The following is a 17,702-nucleotide window of genomic DNA, read 5'->3' on the forward strand; positions in this document are numbered from 1 at the left end:
GAAGGCTCCACCACTTTTTAAATTCAAAAAGTGCTTTAACGCTTTTATGTTTAATGCTTATGCCAAGTTTATGTTGCTTACCTAAAGAGAAGAGGCCAACTTTAAAAGTTAATAAAAAACGTGCATTCCTAGTTAGACCCCGAACAAACAAAATGATCATCTATAGTCACATAATTTTGCCTGCCCTGCTGTTGCCCAGAACCCTCACGCTGAGTTTTGAGAACTGTCCTGTCCCTCATTCTACTGTCCCCTTGGAGCAGTTACCTGCTCAAGACTGCCCAGCTCTCAAGCACACCCACAGGGTCTTGAGCAAATGGGTGAGCATCAGATGGCAAGAGGTTAGATGCCCCCCTGCCATAAACACAAAACACCCTCCAAAAGCCAAATCAAAGGAGGGAAAATAACGTGAAACAAAAGACTATATATTTTTAATTTTCTGGACATTTTCTGAGATAAAAAGCAGTGGAGGATACTATTTTTCAAAATTAGATATACTTGATTAAGTTTCTATTGAGGAATCTGGTGTCCTTGTGAAAACATACCCTGAGAAGCAGCACAGTGTAAAGAAATATCCACTAGACTCTGAGTCTGGGAATGAATACCAGCTCCTCTGGACTTACTGGCTCTCACACAGCTTTCTCAGGCGCTTTTCTCCTTGCATGGGAATAAACAAATGACACAAAGGGTGTGGGCAGAGGAAGGCAGAGAGAAATGGGAATATAATACCTGCCTTACCTAGGGTCATCATGAAGACCAAGGGCACCAACAGACACGGAATGCCTTTGGAGACTTTAAAATCCTCTGCCCAGGTGAGATCCCACTGTTGTGATTTTTTTTCATGAGGAGGAAACGTCTATGCAAACTGCCTTTCAAAACAGAATTCTTTCTTTCTTCAAATACACTTTTCTTAAAAAAACAAAACAAAAACAAAAACAAAAAAATACACTTTTCTTAACTGGTTGTCGATGAGGATTTATTACAATGTGAATTCTAACAACATAAAATTTCCAACCCGGCAGTGTTAATGTAAACGAACGGGAAATAAGAAAAGAAAAAAAAATATATATATATATATGGATCTACAGCTACAACGAGGACCAGTGTTTTCAGAATGATTATGGAAAAAGAGCACTGTAATTGGAGAAGAAATGAGCCAGGTTCTGAAGCATTCAGTCCATCATCACTACATCTTCCTAAATAAAAATCTCTCCCTTCTAGTCCTAACCATTGCTTAAGGCTATCAGTTTCTCGATGTCCCCACTACCATTCCTCTAGGTAGGTCAGGCACATGGTCTCCTGCTCATTTACTGAACAAGCCTCTCCCAGTCTCATTCATGGCAGGACCTTTCTAGAACAAACGGCTGGACGGGGGCACATATCCCGCACTGCCTTTCTGACCTGCCCCCTTGCACTCCTCCCTCCAGCCAGGCTGGACTCCTTGGGCCCCTGGCCTTTGATCCACAGGTTCTTTCTGCTCGCCATACTTTGTTCCTTCTTCCCACTTCTCTACATTAGCTCCCACTGATCCTTCAGGCTTCCTTTCCTGGGAAGGACTTTCCTGGGAAGACTTCCTTGACTCTGATAAACGCTGCTACTATGGTTGTATGTTTCCTAGCTCTACCCAGACTCCACTACAGTTGCTGTGTGAAGATCTCCACCCCACAGACTGTGAGCCCTATCTTGTTCCCACCATGTACTTCCCCAGGGCCTGGACTATAGCATGTGTTTAATTTAAAAAAAAAAAATGTGTGTGGGACAAATGAATAACCGATCTCCTGTTCTGTGTGCTTTAATTGTATGCTCCAGCACAAAACAAAACACAACACTGTAGTAACTCTGTAGAAAACATAGAGATGCAACTAGGTCCTTCATAGTAAGAATGAGGGCATCCTTTTCAGTATCAAACAGGTAGAGAGGTCTGAAGGAAGAGTCAAGTGTCTCGACTCTAAATTTCCCCAAAGTCTCCACATTTTAAAACCACTAATTTCCTCATTGGTCATGCCCTTTCAATATTCCTTACAAAGGTATTTTCGATTTCCATTTGACATGTACTTTCATCAGTTAATTTTTAATTGAGCCAAATATTAAATGCTCACATTAACCAGACAAAGCGTGTTTAGCTACTGATTTGCAGTGACAGCTGGTGTTATTCTCACACACAGGCCAAGCATGAAATAGAAAACTAATAACCCCTTAAGTGTGTTCTCAAAGTATCATTTATGGGAAAGAAGACGACTTTCAAAGGAGACTTGTGCAATGGCTGTCATTTTTTTTCCCTGAGCCACAAGCTGTTACAAAGCAGGGAAGCTCATTTTCTCACGGATACGGACAAGCTCAAGAATCCCACTGTCACTGGATGTATTCATTAAGAAGGAATCTGGCAGCAGCACAGGGGACACATACTTTGGAGAACAGGCCAATTATCTGGGTGTCCTTTATAATTTGAAGTTTCTGAATTCACTCATAGATAAGCCACTTGAAGAGGGTCTGGCAATGGTAACATAATGCACAGATGGTCACTAAAGAAATGAGGGAGGATGGGAGAGAGAAGAGAATTTGCTTGTGGTTTCATTCATGGGGACAAATCTGCAAGCTGACACATCCTTCTTTTTAAAAAGCCCCTGGAGAAGTATGGTCAAGCTTCATTACAAGTAAACAAATCATACGATCTTTCTCAAACAGATGACAAATGATGAGCAATAATGCTTTGAGTTTGCTTCATGCCAAGGGATGAGGGTTCTTAAAATACAAATTCCACCAGTTCTTAAAACCACAGAAAGGCTGTGATTCTTGCTTCAAGCAATAGAGAATTTAGTCCAAGGCTGCCAGGCCAGTGGTTATATCCATGACACCCCTGGTGGTCTTCTTGCGTATCAGTGTCTGGAGAAATAAAATCTTAGGTTCTCTCATCTCTGGGAACACTGAGTTCTCCTGACTTCCACCTTCAACTGGCTGCCTGTTTTTGTGGGAGAAGAACGAGAGGATCATTTATCCCTATGACTTTTATGCTGTAGTTCTTTTATATTGACCGACAACACTAACTAGGGGGGGGGAGCCACCTTGTTCCCACTGTGAGAACCCTGGACAAGCCCTGATTTCTTTAATGATAAGGTGATGAAAATCTCAGACATCAAGACTTCCACTGGGCTTGAGATATGAACCGTCTGGGAGCAGCTAAACACATATAGACTGTGCACATTCGTGTATAAACGATATACTGTGACAACCCATCGCCTCCTATCTAACGTTAGCACTAAAGACTTTATTAACATCAAACATTTAATGTAAAGCAAAATCAAGACTTCACGTACGAATGACATACTTTTTCAATTCGGTGATGAGCACTGAAATCAAAACACTCAATAAGTATTTTTCTTTTTTGTTTTCTATTAAGTAGTCACAAATCTGTGACATGGGACATTTGGAACACATACCCAAACTCTCTAGGAAGGAGAGTAGAACTTTAGTTGGTTAGGATGAGTTAGATGCTCAAAGTGCCTCTTCCATAATCTTCTATTAATTCATTCATTCAATCAATTTTATTCATTAATTCATTCAATGACTGTGCATACATACAATCTACTCTGTGAGACACAGGTTAAATGGAATAGGAGAAATATTTTACTAACTGATGCAGTACCACCGAAGGAGAACATTTCAATTTTATAAGATCTCTACAAATGGTGGTTGTTATTAGGATACTGGGACAATACTCACTTGATTCAAGTTGAACTATGGTTTAAGTAGGCAAGTCATGCTTTGAACAGTTAATTCCCAAGTAAATCACCTCAGTCCAATCCGTGGAAGTCTACAGAGGACTTTGGAAGGAAAGCAGTATGGAACCAGCAAGGGCAGTTAGGACCACTTTTGGAAATGCAAAAATAGAAAACTACCCAATTTGGGGGGAATGGCATATTGTATTCTTGCCCCAAATTCTCTCTTGAGCTCCAGATCCTTAAAGCCAACTGCTGTTGGGCATTTCCACTTAGAAATCCTCCTGGAAACTCAAGTTGCAAATGTCCAAAATTAACTTCATCACATTTACCCCTACAAAACAGCAACTGTTCTTATCTTTCCTCTTTCTCTTGAGAACAAGATCTCTCTTTGAACCAGCTGGGTTTCAGGCTTCAGTCTTCTGCTTCTTCAATCTGTTCTCAGTCCTTTGGTTCCCCTTCGGTACCGTCCCCCCGCATCTGCCCCATCTTTTCCATTCCCCACTCTGCCACCATGATTCAAACCCCCATCCAGCAATCTTCTGCAACCCTGCACATCCTGTCTTGCCTCAGAACACTTTCCACTATCCTTTCAACATCTACCAAGTTAAATACAAAGCTCTCAACTTAGGACCTGGTCATATCTTGTGAAAGATCTCTATGCCTCCACCAAGTCACTCTACTATTCCCATTATTGCTCAATTGCACCTCATACATTCCTGTCTGCTCTAATTTCTCCAGCCCAGTTATCTAAATGCCCTCTCCTCACATCTCCTACCTACTCCCTCCTGCATGAAACTCTTCCATATCCTGGGCCAGATCTCTCCATCCACTAAAGAGTGGCAGAGACTACAGCAATTTACATCTTTTTAGTCCCTCTAATGGTTGGTAAGTTTCTTGAAGGCAAAGATGGTCTTACACACTTTTTTACTCAACTAAAACACGTGGCAGAGAGCCTTGCACATAGTAGGCCCTCAGTAAATTTGTTTTCAAGGGAAAAAAATAATGTGCATGATATGTGACATCACAAGATCTTCATAATTCTTTTTGTTTCCATCCCTGCCCTTTGTGAGTTCAGTTTTAAGAACAATTGCTTGTTTGCCTTGATAAGACGTCTTCATACCGTTTCCTTCTTTTACGGTCACTTTAAATATTTAGTAAGTGGCTCTGTTTCACTATACTTATAATTTTGTTATTACAAAAACTCAAATCCACCTCTAAAAGCTTTCAGTTTTAAAACAAGAGACCAAGAAAGAGAGAGATATGCTAGCAGGAATTCATAAGGGAAATGACTAGGAGATAGTCCTGAAAATTTAGACTCAAAAGTGCCAACTGGCATCACTTATGGACTTGCCTTTTTTTTTTCTTAAGGGATAAAATAATCAATCTCTAAAGCTGATGATATAATTTGCAGTTAATTTTATTCCTATTCTAATTGCAGGAGGATAATATATATAGCAAATAGGTAGTGAATTAAGAGTACTAAGTATCTGTTCCAGATTCTCCTGGAAAATTCAAATGCACCTGAATGGACTATCTGGCTGAAATTTAATTTCAGAGTTACTACATAGATACAACATTCATGGTGTTGTGCAGCTAAAGCAATCTTCATTCTCAACCAAGAAGAGATGGAAACAGTCAAGAAGAGATAGCCTGCAACGTTGATCCTTGTTTGGTACTCTAAGCATCCTAAGTCACAAACTCTCGATACTTCCACAGCTTAAGAGAAGACAGTTAAAAAGAGAGAAATATAGTAATTGGAACTGCCACAAGAAAGCTGCATTAGTCTCAATGGAAAAATCTCCATCGAAATAGTAAAGCTTCACTTGACACAGTGGGTCCTCAGATTGTTTTCAGGAGGCATAGTAAAGAGGAGAGTGGGGTCAGTCATAAGCTTCTGACTCATTATGTTGAAGCCCCAGAGAGCTGATGAGCTGATTATTAACTATAAATGGAATATGGCTCTATCCCTGACATTCCGAGGGCAAAACGAGGAGCAGGATGAAAACAAAATTTTCCAAACAGTCTCCTAGTGAAGTGCGTGTTCCATGTGTCATGCGGAAAAGAGGTCCATGTTCTGTAGAAAAGTTTCTCACAGAATCCTGCCAATTGCCCAAGAAAATCACCCAAGTAGCTCTTGGTATAGTGCTATAAATGGTCACACCAGCATAGCAGGGACATTCCCTTTCAAACACACTTAAGGGCAGTTGGGGAAGTAGTCTCGAATAGAAGTTATTTTAATTAAGTTAGACAAAACTTATCTATGGCTAGAGTATAACCCCTCTCATCTCACACTGCACAGATCAGAGCAAATAAAGTTCTGCTGGCAGATTCTATCCTTTACCCTGTGCGTGATTGCAATTCATGACCTCTGGGGAAAGCATCGAATCTGTTGACAGAACTGAGCCTTGCCCAGCTCCTTGTGACAAGATGTGAGTGGAGGTTCTATTCTAGCTCTCGCCACAGTGTTTTCCGCTCCCTCTTGCTGGTATGGAGGCATAGTGTTCTTTGCTCAGGTGAATCCTACCCTGCGCGTGTTGGGAGGGCACAAGGAGCTACATCCAGGAGGTTGCCCGGTGCCGGGATGATGGGCAGGTAAGGGACAGTCACGAGCCAGGGTCCCCCTGAGAAAGCACAAATGGCTTTGGAGAGATAGAAACAATCATTCAGTCATCATTCTTACTGAAGGACAGCTGGGTTTATCTTTTGTCTGGCAAATAAAAAGCAGAGAAACAACACTGGCACTATAGAATCGAGCATATATCAGAACAAATTTTAAAATGAAAAAGGTTTTGTTGTCATTTCAAAAAGTTTTACAACCTCCATTTAAAGAAAGAGGACCAGGAGTGCAAGCAGTTAGACAGTATAACTAACACCTGCCCTTCAGGAACACAGATGCTACAGTGGACTGGAAATTTCTATAAACAGAGTTTTGGAAGAGAAGCCTCTTAATAATCGAAACAGTCCTATGACCTAAAACAAAAGAAAACAAAAGCTTTTTTGTTTTTTAACTCTCCCAGAGGAAGAGCCCCTGTTCTGTGCAAAATCAACTTGTATTTTTCTGTATGCAAGGATGATTTAAGAAAGATAGTTCTTCCAATTAAGTTATTCTAATCATCCTATTCAAAGCCTTGATTGTCTTTTACATACAAAGAATGAAATACTTTTTAAAAAATGAAGACAGGTGTTTATTAAGTCTTCTTAATGTGTATTAAGAGGGCTTCAGGGATAAATATTTAACAAGGGAACTCCCCTTGCCTTTCAGTTCTCTTAAGAATGTGTCAGTATTGTACAGTATTTTTTAAATTATCTACATTTCTCCTATTTAAATAAGACCTAATGCACACATGAACAGCCATATGGTTAGAAGTAACTTTTTTAGACAAAGATAGAAATGTATGCAAAATAATATATACTTAGTTTTTTTTTTTCTTTTTCTTTTTCTCTCTAAATCTGAGAACCCGGGATCATGCTTATCGGGCTGCATGTACTATGAGTTTACTTAGACACCTACAACGTCATCCTGTGAGGTCACACAAGGCAGGGTAAAGCTCCCTTTCTTGTGTCCCCAACCAAACCCAGAACCAGGCACATAAAGACTTGAAATAATGTCTGTCAAACAACTGTCTCAGTCCTTGGATGGATTTTCATCATTGATCCTATTGAGATGTCAAACACTAATATTGTCTGAATCAAACCAAGAAGAATGAAAGAGACGCTTCATAGTGAAGTAAATTCACTGAGTGGTCTCCTGTATGTAGCTGGGGGAAAGGCTTGCAAGGTTATAGCTATACCTGAATAAGGTGATATTAGATTACCTTAAAAAGGTTTAACAGAACCTTTGAACCTCAAATACAATATATCTCTGGGGGGAACCTTTCTACTTGTACACTACAAAGACAGTGTTGTTTTTCCAGCACAAACACATTTGTGCTGAGGTATTGCTTTGCTCAACTATTGCTAAGACACGATGAGTGACCTCAGAAATGGGCATGGGGAGAGCTGAGCAGGAGCGACACACAGCACCCACACACCTGCCTAACGGGTGAGTTTATCATCCCTCCAAACAGCTGACTGGGACTAGAAGTAGAGATAAGGAAAAACTGTAAGAGCTTGCTTGAAACACACACACACACACACACACACACACACACACACACACCCCAAACAAACCTGTGGCTTTCTGTTACCTGGTGTGCTGTGTGGCCTAATGACATTTAAGCAATCTGAAGGGAACCAGCTCTCGCTAGAAAGCACGGCTAAAAGTAACAGGATGCACAAAAGAAAAGCCATGTTTGCAACCAACATTGAATAGCAATGAAAACCTTAAAACAGAAAAGGGAACTAAGTGAATTGTAACAGTTTACAAAGGTCCACAAATATAATCACTCAACAGCACGTGACTTGCAAACTCTAGGGGCGACTATGTGTGTTTTTTTCTACAGAATAAATTATTGCAGGGGGTCATGTGATTCTTCGCAGGCAGAAAGATGCACTTTCCCAAGGAAAGTTCATCATCAAATGTACTATTGAAGACTGGATCATCTTCAGACTATTTTTAATCCCTATCATTTTGCTGCCAAAACTGGCCATGAGCAGCTGATACTTGGCCGCTAGGAAAATGATGCTTTTTCACGTATTTCGTACACAAGCATGAGAATGGTGCTGCTTTCCAGTTAATCAAGTATTTTTGGTGGGTCTGGACTGCCAACGGAAGACAGAAACTCTTGCTGACCAACTAGTAAAAAGGAAGCTAACCTCTACTGGATGTGGAGAAGTAAGTTCCTGTCTTCCTAAACCACAAAGACCAAAAGATAAAAAAAGAAAAGAAAAGAAAAGAAAAGAAAGAAAGAAAGAAAGAAAGAAAGAAAGAAAGAAAGAAAGAAGGAAGGAAGGAAGGAAGGAAGGAAGGAAGGAAAGAAAGAAAGAAAGAAAGAAAGAGAAAGAAAGAAAAGTCATGACACTGTCTCATCAACAGAATGAAGCTAATCTCTTATTTAAGGCTTCCCTTTCTTTTAATAGCCCACACCTCACTCTCTTCTGAGACATGAAGCTGAATGTTGTCCCATTTCTCAGCTTGGGGGGAACTACCAATTCCACTTACCATCAGCTTCCCCGTATCTCAACCCTTTGCCTACAAGAGCCCCTTTGCCTTGAAGCACTCTCACTCAAGGCATCTCTACAGAACTCAAACCTTGTTATGAGGGGGTAAAATAATAACTAATGGAGCTATCTAAAGAGCTAAGTCTCTTGCCTTTAATTGGAATAGAAAAGCTGTGTTACTTTATTGGAATCAATAATGCCAATACAAACTGTATTAGCTACCTTGAAAAACATTCTTGGGAAGATTGAGTTTACAATAATTTATCTCCTCTCTTTCATTCCAATTTATTTCATCCAAGGATCATATCATACTAGTGAACAACTGGGAAATATTCAGTATTCTAGGTAATATTAGAAACCTCTGAGACCACTGGAATCAATGGGCCACTGGAGGACCCACCACAGACTGTCATTCTTCTTAAAAGATGGCCCCAGGGACCAAGAGTGGGTAATAGTCAACATCTCCAACATACCTAAAAACCTGTATCTCCTAAGAACCACAAATTCGGACTCATTAGCTATGGGGTGGAACCTGAGATTGTGCATCTCTAAGAAGCTCCCATTTGATGCCCCTGCTGCTGGTCTGTGAACCACACTTGGAGTAGCAGGGTCTCAGACATTTCCTAGCACTAAGGCTGTCTTGTACTCCCTCTGTCCTGCTTCTTTCACAATGCCTTATTCAAACTTAGAAATAAAGCCACGCTCCATTCTAACCCAGTTTCTTCTTTAGTCTTTATTTAATTCGTAGGCTTCTGGGGCTATCCCTCAGACACCTGTCATTCTAAGACGCCGCTTTCTCCAAGCTATGGATTATGGAATACAACCAGTTTTCCTTAATCTCATAAGTCTGATTTCCATCAACATCAGCAAAGAAAAAAGTGACTTCAAATCTAAGCGCCCATTATTATGTATGCAGGAGATGAGCTGATCCACTGAGTCCTAGAAGCCACACAAGTCATTAAGTGACTAGCGCTCTCCTAAAACTTGACCACTGGCATTGAGTACTTTATGCTATAAGATGCAACACAGTATTAGAGATGCAACCCTGACTGGAGCAAATTTGGGGGGAAAATCTGTCCACATGCCGTACTAGACATTTAGATTAGTCGTGCCCATGTGAAAGAATAGGTAAATTGTTTATAACTCTCAACTGCTACCACTTTTATTCCAAAGTATCCATTTGTGATTACATTTCCTGATACATACTTTTTTGGCCAAATTCCTTTGTGTTCCTATATAGTCATCCATCTATATGTTGTTCTGCAAACTACACATTTTACCATCAGCTATTTGTGCCCCTATATGATTTATTTTTGCAGTGAGAGGTTTTGTCAAAAAATTCTTTATCGTGTTCTACGATGTGTCATTGTGATTTGGCATCATAAAATATAGCCTCCACATTTATCAATCTCAGATACCTGTTGACCACAAAGATAGGCTCTACTATTCTGAAGATACTATTTTGAAAGGAGTTAAAAGTGAGGCTTCATCTAAAAAGAAAACTCTTTTGCGTGAGACGTTAACATCGTACAATGCAACAAAACAAAGACCAAGGTTATATTTTAATGTCTATCCATAAACATATGTCTGTTTCTTATCTGTTTATTAAATTTCTTAACAGATGACAGTTACCACCTTGGATTTCTTTCAACGAGAAAGAAAATCTTGAAATATTTTTTTCATAAAAATATGAAACAGAACTGTCAAATGAGTTTTACTTTGGTCTTGGAGCCTGGAAACCTCTACCTGTTTGGTTATTGTGGTTAAAAATAAAACACCTACTTAACCAAACATGTAACAAAAATATTCTTTTACCCTTTAGTGAATTCTTCCAGAAATACTAAAGATCTGACAACATGGGATCTTGAAAAAAAAAAAAAAAAAAACAATTCACGAAGAGCATTTTAAGTGTTAGAAATTTAAATGGGGATATTATACTTTTAAACACTGAACAGTGGTATCAAAATTTTGTTAACTTTGATCAAGTAGGATCAGATTTTCATGTCAGCCATCTACTCTCTTGGCTTTTTCTCTTTTTTCTTGGCCTTAATATTAGCACACTTGTAAACTGTAGTAAAATATGTAATGTGCTTCTTGAAACTGAATCCACTTGTAGTCATTTCTAGGCTTTGTGCTCCTGGTAGGCCCTATAAAATAAAAGCATCATTCATTCTCCCTAGAGACTATACAAGGAAGCACCGTGTTGCACCCTTTTTCAAAAATAATTCTTCAAATTAAAACAAAAAGCCTGAAAAACTTTCAGACAAGATTTCTCTTTTACTTTTCCATAAATTAATAACTTTATATATGAGATGCAGATCTCAAATACAACTCTTCAGTCTTAGGACCTGGACCCCCTCCCCCAAAGAATCACACACAAAAAAATAACTTTATGGTAACGTGATGGAAGCTCTACCGAGCACCAGAAAAAAGGAAAAAAAAAAAAAAAAAAACACCTCGCAGATGTTCTTCGAAGCTACAGGCATCGATCACTACAACTAAAGTCAGAGCATGAGAGAATCCACAGATGAGAATCAATGCTTCTATGCTTTATATAGACACTGTAGACACAAGTTTTTTCAGCAGAGGAGACCATCAAAGGATGTGGACTCTAGGTGGCGAAAAGCAAAAGATACTATAATTATCATAAACTTCCAAATCATACACCAGGTACAGAAACAGAACACAAAGTCTGCAGCCAGGGCAAATTATGTCACTGATGAGATGAAGTATCCACAGCCCCAAAGTTCTTCAAGACACTCAGCCACGCCCACAGGGAACTCATGTGCCACACCCCACAGGATGGAGTTCTTGGACTTTCGGAAAGTCAACTTACCTCTTTGCAAACACTTCTATGTTTTCCAGGGAAAGGGGCTACACTGCATTTCCTCTTTGGGTAGATCCCACCCAGTGAGTCAGAAAAGGCATGCCTTTGGTCCTCTGGTGAAGTCTTCTTCTAACTGGGTAGTTCACAAATTGCAGTATAAATAAGAACCCCACGGGGGGGGGGGGGGACTTAGTTTAAGAAGCCGATTGCCAACCTAACCTGACCTGGAGTCTAGGTAGTCCAGGGGGCAGCCGTGGGGGTGAGGGTGGGGGTGGGATTGGGGGTTGGAGGAGGATCCCTGGACCTCCAGTTTGACAAAGCCCGAAGGGATACCATTTATGCCCAGATCCCACTGGATAGCAAATGCTGGATCCTTAACCCTCCACGGCTGGCAAGTAAGGAAAACACTTTGGGCCAGAAGAAAATCATCCACAACAGAGCCAGCCGGGAGCGCTGCGGCGGGGGCAAGAGGTAGGGCAGCGGGGGGGGGGGGGGGGGGGGGAGGGGGGGGCAACCCGATTGCTCTTCCCGGGCTCACCAGCCCCATGGGGCCGAGGGCCCACCCACACTCCAACCAGGGGTTCTGAGCCTCAGCTCTGAAACATCCAGCCCAGACTCCCATTCAAGCAGACGTGCACCTACCCAGCCTCCGTTGTCCTGGATCCAGGTGTGCAGATGCCGGTTCAGGTACTCAGTCATCCACAGGGCGATGTTGTCCACCAGGGGCGACATCTCCCGGTTGACGCTCTCCACACACATGACCCCACCGAACTCAAAGAAGGCCACAATCCTCCCCCAGTTCACCCCGTCCCTGAAGAGCTCCTCCACCACCGTGGCAAAGCGTCCCCTCGCGGTGAAGGGCGTCAGGTGCAGCTGGCTGGACATCTCGGCGAAGTCGCGGCGGTAGCGGCGGGAGAAGTCATCGCCGGCCTGGCGCAGGGTCAGGTGGACCACAGGTGGCACGGGGCTGGGCGCGGGGCCCGCGGCGGCGGCGGCGGCGGCGGGGGCGGCGGCGGCGGCGGGGGCGGCGGCGGCGGGCGGGGGCGGCGAGGTCCTGGCGGGCGCGGGGGCGCGGCCGGGCTGCGAGGCGGAGATGCCCGGCGCGGGGGCGGCCCCCGGGGGCGCGGCGCCCGCCTCTCCCGCGTCCCACTCGTAGCCCCTCTGCGACAGCTTGTAGTGGATGTACTTCATCACTATCTCCCGGTTATCGTACCCTGTTCGCCCAGCGTGCGCCATCCTTCCCCGGGGGACGAGCAGCCGGGTACCAGCAGCACCTCTCGCCCCTGCTCCCGCCCCGCGGCCCCGAAAGCAGGAATAGTTATAATCCAGCTATGTTATTGGATGTGCTTTGCATTCTTGGATGAGGGGGTGTCTTCGGTCACGCGGAACACTGGATTCTGGTGTTTCCCTCTTGGCATGAGATGCAGGAAATTTTTACTTAGACTCCTTTCGGATCTTTATTTCATGAGGCACATGATCATTAATTATTGTTAGTATCAGTCTACTTCCTCTGCGGTGCTGAAAGGTCAAAAAGAAAACTATGTCAGAATCAGGTGCATTTTCCTTCATACACCGGGTGAGGGAAAAAAGCGGGGCACAGACACACACTACAGGTCACGCGGCTTAAAAGAAATGTATCAAACTGCCTGGAAATCAGACTTAACTCGAATGCACCTCAAGTGAAAAATCTCAAATGTTTCCACGGAAAGTTACACTAGACCGATTTCCTGTGCAGAGAACTTACTTGTATTTTTTAAGGACAGCATGATCCTCTCTGTCAAGTTTCCCTTTTTTTTTTGTGAAAACAAAACAAATGCATAAGGCAAGAGATTCCACCAATCTTCAGGACTCTCCGGTTGTGGCTGCTCTGAAACTTCCGAATGAAACCAGGAGTTGGGGGGGGAGGGAAGGGGGAAGGAAAAAAAAAAAATCGGGAGAATTTCCAGGTTGATTCCCGGACTTCTGCTTCACAGAAATGTCAATCCGCAGGAATCCCGACCGGAGAGCTCAAGAGCACGAGGGGGAAAGGGCAGCGGCGGCGGCGGCGGCGGCGGCGGCAGATGAATTACAGTTTTCAGGCCGGTGTGTGCACGAGTCCTGCGCCTTCCCCGCTCCTGGCAATTCACACACGCACACACGCGCGCGGGCACCGACATGGAGCTCTGTCCGCGGGGGGCGGACGGGGGCCGGGCGCCGGGCCGAGCGGGCGCGGGGGCAGCAGTCCTCTTCCGAGCTAACTCCGAGCGGCGGCCGCCTCCTCCGAAAAGCCGCCCGAGATGAGGGCGGGACGCGCCGGGGCCGCCGGTGCCGAGCGCGAGCAGCCCGCGCCGTGTGTGGTGCGGCGAGGGGTGGGAGGAGGCGCTGGCGGGGGAGGGCTTTATTTTTTCCCTCTTTTCCTAAAAAGGATGACTGCTACGAAGTTCTCCCCCCTGGACCCCCTCTTCCGCTGCACCCCACCGGCGCACCCCGCCTCCGGGCTGCGCACCCTTTCTCCTCCTCCTGCTCGTGCGCGGCGGCGCCGGCGGCGGCCGCCCCCTCCGCGCTCCCGCCGCGCTCCCGCTCCGGGCGATGACGGCCGCGCCGGCGGGGAGGGCCCGGCGCCCGGCACCTTCGCTGGCGGCGGCGGCGGCCGGCGGCGGCGGCGGCGGGCGGCTCGGCGGGGAAGCCGAGAGCGGCGGGCGGGAGCGCGGCGGGCGGGAGCGCGGCGGGCGGGAGCGCGGCGGGGGCGGGGGCGGGGGCGGGGAGGAAGGGGGCGGGCGCGGGGCGGGCGGGGGGGGCCTGGCCTCTTACTTCATTCTCTCTAAGCGACTGGTTTCCTGTACGTACGTCACACGGTTCATTCAAAAAAAGAAGAAAGAAAGAGCCCTCCTCGGAGCCGCCCCGCCGCCCCGCCGCCCCGCCGCCCCGCCGCCGCCGCGCTCGCCTTCCCGGGTTAAAGGAGCCGCGGCCGCGCCGGGAGCGGCGCGCGCCCCGCCGAGGACACATGGCGCGCAGGCCCGCGGCCGGGGAGGGCGCGCCCGGGACGCCCCCGCCCGCCCGCCAGCTCGCCCGCCAGCTCGCCCGCCAGCTCGCCCGCCAGCTCCGCCCGCCCCGCCCGCTCGCCGGGCCCGGCCGGTGGGTGGCGCGGGCGGCGCAGGCCTCCCGCGCGGCCGCGGCCGCGGCGCGGTGGGTGTGCGAGGGGCCTCCTCGGGCCTGCGAGGGGCGGGCGCGCCCGGGGCACTGCTGCGCGCGGGAGCCGCGCCGACCCCTCGGGCCGCGTGTGCGTGTGCGCGTGCGCGTGCGTGCGCCTGTGCACACGTCGCGGTGCCGGCTCTCGGCAGCTGCCGGGCGGAGACCCAGGCCCACGCCGACCCCGAGCAGGGGCGCCCGGGCGATGCCCTCCGGCGGGGCGGGGACAGGCCAGGGAAGCCCCCGGCGAGCGCCGGGTTCACTCGCAAGTCGCGTCCCAGGTGTGCGGGCGCAACGCCCGCCCTGGAGACGCCATCCGTGCCCAGGGCCGGACGCAGCTCTCCGCGGGCCAGCAGGGGCGAGTCGGGCTTGTCAAGGGCTCGCAAATGCCTAAGTAAAGGTTTGTCCTCTGCCCCCGAGGGTACTGGCGCTAGGCTGCGGCTGGACGCTGCGGGGGTCTGCACGGGCGCCTTCAGGCCCACGGTCCCAACACCGGCGTGGGTGGGCTTCCCAAGGCCCGCGGGGTCCCCTAGCAGCCGGTGCTGGGGGCTGCACCTTCTCGTCTACACACACACACACACAGGCCATGCACACATCTATTGTACACACAAGCACACACATTCTTTAATTCATCAGCTCGGATAGCCCCTAGGAGAAGTGCACAAGAGGGCAAACAAGTTGTGCGTGTTTAACTATTTTTCACCTCAGAAAGTCTTTGACAAACAGAGTGCCAAGAAAAAAAATGTTTGCTAAAAGCACGACAGCTTACCTAATAGGGCTCAAATACAAATATGTACGGATGCCGGATTATAGTGCTCATAGAGACGTGACAAATGAGCACTGCAATGTGTACAAACATGTTCTGACACCATCTTTATTTTGTCTCATTCCTACTCTGAAATCAAAGCATGCATTCTTGAGCAAAATAAGCGCAAATTATTTTCATTTCATTTATCATACCCAATCAACCAACGTGCCAACCTCTTGCATGTGGGAATGGGTGCCTCGTACAAACTTCTCAGCCCAGCAAGAAGGAATGAAGGAAGATGCTCCTTTATGCTTTCTAATGGCTGTGATGTGGCCCTAGGGGGGTGGGGGTGGGGGATGGGGGACCAGGTTCTGGCCTGGAGATGGACACTGGGCATCCCCTAATCTGGGAGGTATGTTCTCACAGAAAAGAGTAGAAACCTGTACTTAAAAAAAAAGAGAGAAAGAAAAGAAAGAAACCTGTACTATTGCCGCAACATGATAGTTTAAGGATCTCAGAAACTTGTCTTAAACCCCCCAAAATGACTTAAGAGGAATTGAAAGCCTTAGTGCTTCTGAGACCCAGCATGTGAGGAAATGAAAGGACAGAGCTGGAAAGAAATTGTACTTCTGCAAAGACGGCCCCTAGAAGGAAATGGATCCCCCCCATTCCCAGAGCAAGAAAAGCCTCCTGATTTTTGCCCGCTCCTTGGCTCCCAAAGAGGCTCACTTAACAGATTTTTTCACACTTATTCTTTCGGTGGCATCTTGGCCATCAGCAGCCATTCTCAGGATAGGTCTGCCTTACGGTCCTTGACTAAGGATATATTTCCCAGGAATGTTCTGAATTTTCTTATACCCTAAAGAGTGAAGCCATTCCTCTGTTCAGACTTGGTTATTAGATTCCACCTTAAAGTATCGGGGGGGGGGGGGGGCGGATTATAGGCAGTGCGTGGATTAACTGTCCCTGGGTACTGGGGAGGGAGAGGAGGGAGCCCCGGCCAGAGTCAGGAGTCCTGGGTTTGAATCCTAGATCTGTGCCTCAGGCCTTCCAACAACCTTCCACCTGTATGCACCGTGGGCTTTTCAGAGCCAATGGACTACCCTTCTGCCAGCTTTGTCTGGCTGGATCCTAGGAGCAGGGTGGCACCAGGAAGAGAAAAGAATAAGATGCAGGGGAGGGAGGTTGTATCAAGTGCCTGAAAGGCCTGTGTTTTCCTTCTTTATTCTCCAGTCTGCCAAACAAAAAGCTTTTTATTGCCAGTTTTCGCCACCTACTGGTTGATGTTTAACAGTGTCATTCAGAAAGTTCTCTTCATCCATCACCAGCATAAACACATCCAAAGTTCATGAAATGCAAAAAGGACATTATTCTAATCTGGACATATGGGCATGTAGTAAATCTTACTATTAAACTTTTTATCTAAAATGAGGATAGAGGGGCGCCTGCGTGGCTCAGTGGGTGGAGCATCTGCCTCCAGCTCATACCTTGATCCCAGGATCCTAGGATGGCGCCCCACATCGGGGATTCCCTGCTTGGTGGGGAGTCTGCTTCTCCCTCTCTCTGTTCCCCGTTCCCCCTGCTTGTGCTTGCTCTCTCCCCCTCTCTCTGTCAAATAAGTAAAATCTTTAAAAAAATAAAAATAAAATGAGGGTAGAAAAGCACCACTAATCGAGAGGGAATTGACAACTAACAGATAAGGTAAAAGAGTTAAAAATATAAAATACGTCGGAACCATTCAGGCAAACTAAAGTGGAAATAAATGAGGAAGAACAAACAGAGGTCACTTAACCTGCAAAACAAAAAAAAAGAAAAAACTGCTTAAAAAAATATCCCCCAGGCCTGCCCAAGCAATCCAAAACACTGACTTCCAATTTCAAGCGTCTTCTATATTATCATTTCCAGCTTTACTGAGATATAATTGACATAGCTTATAGATTATGAACTCTTGGGATGCCTGGGTGGCTCAGTGGTTGGGTGCGTGCCTTCGGCTCAGGTCATGATCCCGGAATCTGGGATCAAGTCCCACATTGGGCTCCCCTGTGAGGAGCCTGCTTCTCCCTCTGCCTGGGTCTCTGTCCCCCTCTCTGTATCTCATGAAACAATAAATAACTCTTTAAAAAAAAAAAAAAAAGATTGTGAA

The 17,702-nt window shown here is 46.0% G+C and overlaps 1 protein-coding gene across 6 annotated transcripts in view; it reads right to left on the minus strand.

Annotated features, from left to right (window-relative positions):
* Window positions 1-14,045, minus strand: part of LOC129495480 (apoptosis regulator Bcl-2) — a 171,298-nt gene extending 157,253 nt beyond the window's left edge. For 3 of the 6 annotated variants that reach the window (XM_055303019.1, XM_055303018.1, XM_055303020.1), the window contains exons 1-2: window positions 13,388-13,510; window positions 12,286-13,161 (exon numbers count right to left, since the gene is read on the minus strand). In XM_055303019.1, the coding sequence (XP_055158994.1) occupies window positions 12,286-12,879 (594 nt within the window). In that variant the 5' untranslated portion in view covers window positions 12,880-13,161; window positions 13,388-13,510. The other 3 variants (XM_055303016.1, XM_055303017.1, XM_055303015.1) reach the window with 3 other exon arrangements.
* Between the last annotated feature and the right edge of the window lie 3,657 nt (window positions 14,046-17,702).

The sequence above is a fragment of the Nyctereutes procyonoides genome, unplaced genomic scaffold (genome assembly GCF_905146905.1).
Source record: "Nyctereutes procyonoides isolate TBG_1078 unplaced genomic scaffold, NYPRO_anot_genome, whole genome shotgun sequence".
Lineage (NCBI taxonomy): Eukaryota > Metazoa > Chordata > Mammalia > Carnivora > Canidae > Nyctereutes > Nyctereutes procyonoides.